Consider the following 9,158-nt stretch of genomic DNA (forward strand, 5'->3'; position numbering starts at 1 on the left):
ATCTTAATTACAGAAATAGTTTCATCAATGTCAAGAAGATACCAAAAGGAGCTGGTGAGATGGCTCAGTGGTCTAAAGCACCTACTTGGAACAAGCTTAGCAAAAACAAAGGGACCGCGGTTCAATCCCCCTGCACCACATGCCAGCCAGCCCCGCCCCCTGGTGGGCTGAGCTGGCCACACACACAAATAAATAAATAAGAAGATACCAAAAGCCAGGTGTGGTGGTACACGCCTGTTGATCCAGCATACAGGAGGTTGAGGCTGGAGGATTATTTTGAGTTAGAGACCAGCCTGGGCTACAAAGTGAGCTCAAGTCCAGCCTGAACTGCATAGCAAGACCCTATCTCAAAAAGACAAAAATAACAATAATAATTATCATCACAAAATTAAGACTTTAATAATAAATCCTCATCTAACATAAATTCTACATTGCGAGTCAAAGGGGTTGGGGGGGGGGCTTTTTAAAGGTAAGTTTCACTCAGTAATTGTGCAGCACTCTCAATGATCCCCCTGCCTCAGCCTCCTGATAGGTGGGATGACAGGAACTTTAGAGAGTCTAAAGTTAGCTTTAAATCTTAGCTATCTAGGGCTGGGGAGATGGCTCAGTAGAATAAGTGCTTCCCTGGCAAGTGCAAGGGCCTGAGTTCAATCCCCGGTCCCACCAAAAAAAAAAAAAAAAAAGGAATAAATCCTAGCTATCTAATGTAATATAACACAGAATACACAGTCTTATTAAACTAATGACTTTGTTATGAAAAAGATGGACCTTCACATGGAAAACTGTGACAATTAAAACACTGTTAATCTCCCTAAGATAAATACAACTAAGAAAAGCTAAATATACTATCCACTTTAGTTAATAATAACATACAATATTGGCTCATTAATTTCAACAAATGTATCACACCAGCATGTTATACCAGGAAATTGAGTATGAAGTTCCCAGGAACTCTCTGTGCTATCTTCTATATATTTAAAACTGATATAAATAGCTGGAAAACAAATCTCTTTATTTTTCAGTTAATTTTTACATATACAAATTATATTTAAAAATCACAAAAACCTGAAGCCTTCCAAAAGCTTAAACACTAGCCTAAAGCCTCGAAGGATAATAAGATACAGCAAAACAATCTTAACTAAAATTTTACTTTAAAAAACTCATCTCTAAAGTCTAGGATTTTTTTTTTTAATCTATAGAGCTTTAAAAAAAAATCTATTTCCGGGGCTGGAGAGATGGCTCAGTGGTCTAAACCACCTACTTGGAACAAGCTTGGCAAAGCACAGGGACTGAGGTTCTATCCCCAGGACCACATGCCAGCCAGCCCCGCCCCCTGGTGGGCTGAGCTGGCTGCGCGCGCGCACACACACACAATAAATAAATGTTAAAAAAAAAAAATCTATTTCCAATGCAAGTTAATGACTTGATTTCAACCTTACAGAAATCCAATTTATCTATTTTTATTGTATTAGTCAACAGAAATTTCCAAACGTTAATGAAGTCTTTATTTTCATTTAGTCTTTAGGTTGGAGTATGTTTTATATTGATAATATAAATTTATGTTAGTTTTTTTTAATGATTAAGAATGTGGAAAGAGGGCTAGAGAGATAGCTCAGTGATCCAAGCACCTGCCTGGCAAGCGCAAGATCCCAATTTTGATCCCTAGTATCACATGCTGTGTCTGCCCTGAAACTGGGCATGGTGGAACACGCCTGTAATCCCAGGACTGGAGAGGCTGAGACAGGAAAGTCACTACGAGTACGAGCTGTATAGTGAGACGCTGTACCAAATAAGATTTTCAAAAATTTTAAGAATGTGAAAAGATTATACAGCCCAAAGAACTAAAATAAAACCTCCAAGATATCTGCATATCCATGAGCATTACATTTTATTTACAACAGCCAAGAGACAGAGGCCACCTGAATGTCCATGGTATGCACACACACAGCTTTAAGTGTTGTGTGGTATGTTACAACATGTACAAACTGAAGGACATTATATTAAGTGAAATAAACTGACCACAGAAAGTCAAATATTGCATGTTTGCACTTACTTGAGGTATCTAACATAGTCAAACTCTTAGACCCAAAAAGTAGAATGATGGTTCCCAGGGGCTGGGAAGGAAACAAGATAAGTTAGATGGGTACAGAGTTTTAGTTTTGTAAGATGAATGAGCTCTGAAAAATCTGTTGACACCACAGTATACTTTTATACCAATTTAAAGAAAAAAAATGTAAAAAGACACAGTGATATATTTTTAAAATTTATTTATTTATTGTGTGTGTGTGTGTGGCCAGCTCAGCCTACCAGGGGGCGGGGCTGGCTGGCATGTGGTGCTGGGGGATTGAACAGCGGTCCCTGTGCTTTGCTAAGCTTGTTCTAAGTAGGTGCTTTAGACCACTGAGCCATCTCACCAGCCCGGCACTGTGATATATTACAATATTATAAAAGTATTCACCCCTCTCACAGTGGGTCTAGAGACCAATGCAGCCATATGACCTGCTTTAGCTAGTAAAGTGTGAGTGAAAATAACATAACAAGCAAAATCTGTAAAAACCATTAATGAGCTCTATCATCCTTCTTTCCTCTCTGCCATGAGAACCACTGTCCCAGAAAGAAGATGCTACTTTTGGGTCCCAGAACACAGAAGACAGAGCACATCTATAGTCTCACCAGCTTGGGCTTAAAATAACAAATTCAAGTATGTTATTATTGAGTCAGTTCCTTGTTGATCTGAAAACTGTAAAAAAAGTACATTACAGAAGTCTTTTCCCTGTATCCATAATCCCAGCACTTAGGAGGCTAAAAACAGGAGGATCACTATGAGTCTAATCTGTGTAGTGAGACCCTGTACTAAATACATTTAAAAAAAAAAAAAAGTCTTCCCAACCTGAATTCCTCAAGAAGTTTCTTTCCACTTACAAAGAAGCTAGAAATTGGCAAGGCCAATGACTTGACTGTTTTCATGCACATTACCACACCAACTTGTGGCAATCATTGGTGGCTATCAAATTCTTCTTTTTTTTTTTTAACCCCTTCGCTATGAGTCTCATTAGCCACATTTCGCTCTATTAGAAAAATTGAGAGTCAGCAGAGTAGAAATATGCAGGATCTAATGACATCAATTCTTTAATTTTAAAAATTCACAGTAGGAAAGGAGGTGTAGCTCAACAGTAGAGTAATTGCTTAGCATGCTCAAGGCCATGAGTTTAATTCCTTATACTGTAAAATAAGTAAATCTAAGAATATAAGAATACAGCTTCTGTGATCAATAAAAATGTGGTTCCCTAGGGGGCCGGGGAGATGGCTCAGTAGAATAAGCACTTCCCTGGCAAGCGCAAGGGCCTGAGTTCAATCCCCGGTTCCACAAAAAAATAAATTAATTAAAAAAAAGGGTAAAAATGTGGTTCCCTTAGGGAAGCAATGGAACATAAAATATGGTTAATTAAAAACCTGAGTGGTGCAAGTTCTATGCCATGAAAGGATCCTTTTCATATTTAAAAACAGATAACACGGTTGCCTGTACTGCAGTTTGAAATAACTGATTTATGAGTTAATATCAAAAATGTAGTATTAGCCATAGCTATTGTTTTTGCTTCTAGTAAAAGAAGCACATCTAACTAGGAAAACAAAGAAAAACATGTACCTAAATCCCAGCAACTCTAAAAAAATTACATTTTCCAGATAAAAGTGCTAAAAAAAATGTAATGCGAGTCAAATAAAGATAAAGATACATCAAGTGCATTATTTTAGCTGAGAAAATAAGATAAGGGAAATCCTATCCTAAGTAAATGAATACAGTATCCATTAGCAATGCATATCAATACACACAGTATTACTCAAAGAAGAGTGGGATTACCATTTACAATAAGAAAACCATGTTTCTAGGCACATACTGACAATTACAGTGTGACCTCCTCAGCAACCAAGTATACCTGTAGCCTAAGGGACAAATTGGGTTAGGACTATTGATGAGTCACAAATGCTAGCATGAAATTCTATGAAACCACATTGTCAAAACTCCCCTATGTATCCTTTAGTTTTGAAAGTGTTTAGTCATGTGATGACTAAAAACTTGAACGTCCTCACCATGGTTTTATAAGGCAAACTCAAATAATATGGTATGAACACAAGCTAGAAGGGAAACAAGAAGAGATCTGATCTTGGAGGTATGTGTGTGTACCTTGATGAGAAAATGTAACTGATCCTATTTTCCTTTGTGAATTCAGATTTGGATCCAAACTTTCTATGACCCTCATAATCTGCTTCTTATTCTACCTCTCACATGCTGAACTAGCCTCCCAACTTCCCAAATCTTAAATCCATTCTATTACATTGTATATATTCTTAATAAAGGCTTCTCAAATGAGATATAGACAGGCTTTAAGGTGTATGTTTCCTAAGTCTACTTACATCAGCTTAATATTTAAAAACTCTAAAAGTTAGTTTATATGATATATCCACAAGCAGTATGGTATAGGGAATCCTTAATCCCAGGGGCTCTGGAAGGTGCTCATCAGTTCTGCCAGTTTACCAAATTACCTTAATCTAGGAGCCGGGGAGATGGCTTAGTGGAATAAGTGCTTCCCCGGCAAGCACAAGGGCCTGAGTTCAATCCCTGGTTCCGGGAAAAAAAAAAAAGAAAAAGAAAGAAAAAAATTACCTTAATCTTGAGGACTCTTCTCTAACTTCTCCTTCCTTCCAAGTAAACAGGATTTAGTGAGTGAAACAATTAAAAAGTTCAAGAGTCTGCCAGTTTACGCTAACACTATGAAGTACTTCCTTCATGCCAGACAATAAATAGAGGTTACTATGCTAACAAGCTATCAGGTTTAACATGGAGGTGATCAAAATTCATGTGTGCTAATTAGCTGTCTGTCCCACTTGTTGGAGTCTAGATATCTGAATACAGAAAGGAGTCACAGATTGGCAACCTGGGCAGACTCCTTTGGGTCCCACAGCAGACATGCCATAATGGTCTGAAGAGAAGTACAGAAGCACAGACTGGGGGTAGAGGAATCATACCTGCTCTCTTCTCTCCCAGAGTTCTACAACCCAGGCTAATAGTTATACAGCAGTAGCACTGAACCATCTCCTGATGAGGGGCTAAAATAAGTTAGCAGATGATGGATGTTCTCCCAGGCAAGGGAGGCAGTATTGAGTAGAAACAAAGGAAAGAACAAGAGAAAGCAGAAGCAGGATGTGCAAGACTCAGATGTCAACACCTCCCCTGGGAGCAATGGCAACAAATACACAATGAGCGAACAAAGATGGTCTAGTTCACAGCTGTTGGTGGCTCTACACCCATATTAAGAGTGGAGGGAGCATGTTAAGCTCACTGGCTATTACAAACCTGTATGACATCTTCCCAAAAAGCAAGCATGGTTCCCATATGAGCATGTGAAGAGAAATTACTGTATGTAAAGAATCAAAACTAAGTAAAAGGAACCAACACTCCCTATGTTTAGTCCAGCATTATGACCAAACGAGCTAACTTTCTTAAGCAACAGTGTTTCAGACTTTTCTTAAGATAGGGAAGTTAAATGAATTTTTGGTCTGTATTTAGATTGCTTCATCAACAAAAGGGCAAACTAAAATCAATTTACTGAATAATGTATGAAAGATGCAATATGAAAGACTGAGGAGGAAAGAAAAATATAAAATCATCCTTTCACTTCTACACGTTCTTCAAAACTTCTGGTATATTTTATCCCTGAGAAGGTGTAGAAAATATAGATTACAATAAAATTCAAATCCATGCACTGTGTTAGCACTTTTATTGAAAGTTTGTGGGGTTGGGGAGATGGCTCAGTAGAATAAGCGCTTGCCTGGCAAGCACAGGGGCCTGAGGTCAATCCCTGGTTCTGCCAAAAAAAAAAAAAAAAAAAAAGACAGTTTGTGTGTGAAGCCTGTCACAAGTAAAAATAAACATAAGACAATTTCATTTCTCTCTAGTACTATTAATGTTTTTAGTAGTCCAAGTTCATTTATAATTAAGAATAAAATCAAATTTAAAAACTTTTCACTATTTCTGGATATATATATATGTGTGTGTGTGTATATATATATATATATATGTTTTTATTAATGGTCTACAAGGTCTCACTACGTAGATTGGACTCATAGTGATCCTTCAGTGTTCAGCCTCCCAAGAGCTACAGGTGAGGCCACCAGGCTCAGTTTCAATTGCCATCTGGGGCACCCTGGGGGTAGGGCGGGCACAGGGTCCATGGTCGGTGTGCCTGCCTAAACAGACATAAGCCACTGAACTATTTGGCCAGCCCTGGATGTATACTTTCACACTGCTTCACACTATAATCTGAGGGGCCAGGGAGATGGCTCAACGGAATAAGCACTTCCCTGGCAAGCACAAGGGCCTGAGTTCAATCCCTGGTTCCGCAAAAAAAAAAAAAAAAAAAAAAAAAAAAAAAAAAAAAATTATATATATGTATATATATATATAATCTGATATAAGACTAAAGCATAAAAATATTAACAAATCTAGATACCTCATGATACTTAAGGTGAACAATACAACCTAGAGCCAACAACTGTCCGCTACACTAATACTCCGTGCTACTATAAGAAATAAAAATCTCTACTCCTCTTCCACATTTTTATTAAGGTGCAGTTTCAAGACCTAAGATGTATATAGGATTTTATAACCTTACTATAACTTCAAAACCGATGTATTTAATAACTGCCACTAGTTAAAAAAAGTGCATCAATTTGTTCAAAGTCCAAACAATCCTTGCTACTGTACGTAAAATGATAACCAAACTCTATTATTACAGTAAGCGCCAACACGTATCCGTTAAATTTTGCTTGTTCTATCTCTAACAAATTTTTATCTTATATAGCCACTTAATACAAGTAGAATTTAATCTTATGCTTGCACCATTTATCACAAATATTTTTGGTGCATTCTGATTAAGCTTTACTAAGTATTAAAATCGAAAATCTCGGCACTTACAGTCTATGGAGACAAGCCTAACTCCACAGAAGGGATCCTGAACACACGCAGCAGCACAAGCAGCCAAGAAACCTTGACCCAACAGCCACAGCTCTCTACTAGCCAGCTGTGTCATCTTGGGAAGGGCACATCGAGCCCTCTGCGCGTCAGCTTCTGTACCCGTAAAACCTGGGTGTGAATCAGGGGGTCACATTCTCTCCGGCCCTGGTGTGAGACTGCGAGAAACTCGAGGTTAGGGGACAACACCGTCCTATTATTCTGTGTGCTCTCAGCACCGACTAAGTACTTTGACCGAGGAAAGCGAGCCAGTGAGAGCTCGACTTTCGCTCGGGAAGACGCCTGAGAGTCCTTGCTGCTCTCCAGCTGTCCAAGCAAGGCGTCTACTGGAACAGGGCGCTGCTCTCGCTTCCCGAACCACACGTTACCCTCGCCGCCGCCTCCCAGCGACTGCATAAGCCCCACTGCACCCGGTCCAAGGCACCAGCCCGGCCGGTCACGTGACGCTCTGCCCGCGCCAGCCGGTTTTGGCGCGCGGCAGTGACGTCACTCCTGTCAGCCACCGCCCGCCCCCGCTCCGTCCGGTCCGCGCCGTTAACGCCCCCGCGCCCGACTGTCCGCGCTCACCTTGAGGGGGCCACCGTCTGGGCTGCTCGCCTCCTCCTCATCCTCGCCCCCCGCGGCGGCGGGCGGAGGCGCGCCCCGGAGTCCCTGGTGCGCGGCTGCGATGACGGCTGCAGGCTGGACAGCAGAGGCGGCACCCACGGCCCCGGGACTTAGCGTCACGTTGTGCGCATTCTCACCCCAGCGCCACGGGTACACCATGAAGTCGCTGAAGCCGGGGCTGGTGGGCGCGAGCGGCGGCGGCGGCTCTAGCTCCCCCGCGCCACCCCCGCATGGAGGCGTGGCCGGGGTAGTCCTGATGACCGATACCAGCACCCGCTTCGGGGAGTCGTGGCGGAAGACCCCGGGTAGCGGCGGGGCATCCGCCATGGGCGCACCCGCTCCCCGGATCATCGCCGGCCGTCTGCGGCCCCCGGCCCCGCACCCGCCCACCCTGCTCCGAGAGTCGGCTCAGTCCTGCCCGCTCATGGCGGGCACCCTTGCCCCTGCCGGCCCGCCCTCACCCTCCGCTCTCTTTACACCCGGACGCTGGCTGCGGCGGCGAGCCCAGAAAATAACAACCTGCTGCCCCGGTGCCTGCTCCGCTTTTCCCGCGTTACATTTCGCGCCTGGGCGGGGCCAGACTCCGCGAAGTCCCTTCTTGTTGGCCGCTGCTGCGATTGACAGGTCGCACAAGCCAATGACCGGGCCTAGGCTACGCTCTAAGCAGAACGGGGCGGGCTGGGTGGGCGCGCGGTTCTTTACTGCCACCTTATTGGCCTCCACGCTAGTATTTTTTTTCTACCTCCGAGGCCAACCGCGTTCGAAACTTCCGAAGAGCGCGCGAGTGTCTGCGTTCCCTGGGACCCACCCTCAGGGGGCGGGTTCCAGCGATCCGCTACAAAAGAACTGCTGATTGGAAAGGGCTGGGAGGGGGCGGGACCGAGGACAGTGGTTGGTCAGTGGTGGCGCGCGCCCCATTCGGCCCCGCCAGCCCGCGGTTCCCGCCACCGCCAGTTTAAAGGGCCGAGTCGCCCGCCCCGCCCTCTGCTCCCGCCTCTGGGCTCTTGCCCCGTCCGATCTTCTTCACAAGCTCCCAGTTGTTCCTTTTTTTTTTTTTTTGGTACTGGGAGGTTGAACACAAGGCCTTCACACTGAACTCTTTTATTTTTTATTTTGAAACGGGATCGCGCTAAGTGAGTAAAGTGCCCAGGCTGGCCTGGAATCTGCGAGTCCCCTACCTCTACCTCCCAGAGTGCTAGGATGGGTGCGCTGCCACACAGGGCTGCTAGCGCTCTGGTTTCTTAATTGGGGTCCTGTGCCCAGCTGAGAATCGCCGTAACTTAGCCGCGCCAGCTTCCGCGGAGCCGCCCTTAGCCGCTGACGTCCGGGCTCCGCTCAGTTAAGGACCGAGGTCCCCGGCCAGAGGGTCGGAAGCACCGCCCAGCAGATCCTGGCCCTGCGGGCCGCTGTTAGAGGCGGTGTCCGTCCGCTCTCCGCGGTGCTCCCCGCCCTGCGTGACTCACAGCAGGCGTTCAGTAAACATCTGTCGAATGAATGAACGAATGTCTAGTTGTGGAGGGCT

At 44.0% G+C, this 9,158-nt stretch overlaps 1 protein-coding gene across 1 annotated transcript in view; it reads right to left on the reverse strand.

Moving 5' to 3' along the window:
- Nucleotides 1-7,988, reverse strand: part of Znf367 (zinc finger protein 367) — a 17,478-nt gene extending 9,490 nt beyond the window's left edge. Inside the window, exon 1 of the mRNA XM_004643800.2 lies at nt 7,598-7,988. Within this exon, the coding sequence (XP_004643857.1) occupies nt 7,598-7,987 (390 nt within the window). The 5' untranslated portion in view covers nt 7,988. The remainder of the gene's footprint in view (nt 1-7,597) is intronic.
- Nucleotides 7,989-9,158: the final 1,170 nt, after the last annotated feature.

Source organism: Octodon degus, unplaced genomic scaffold (genome assembly GCF_000260255.1).
Source record: "Octodon degus isolate 3935 unplaced genomic scaffold, OctDeg1.0 scaffold00184, whole genome shotgun sequence".
NCBI classification, from domain to species: Eukaryota; Metazoa; Chordata; class Mammalia; order Rodentia; family Octodontidae; genus Octodon; species Octodon degus.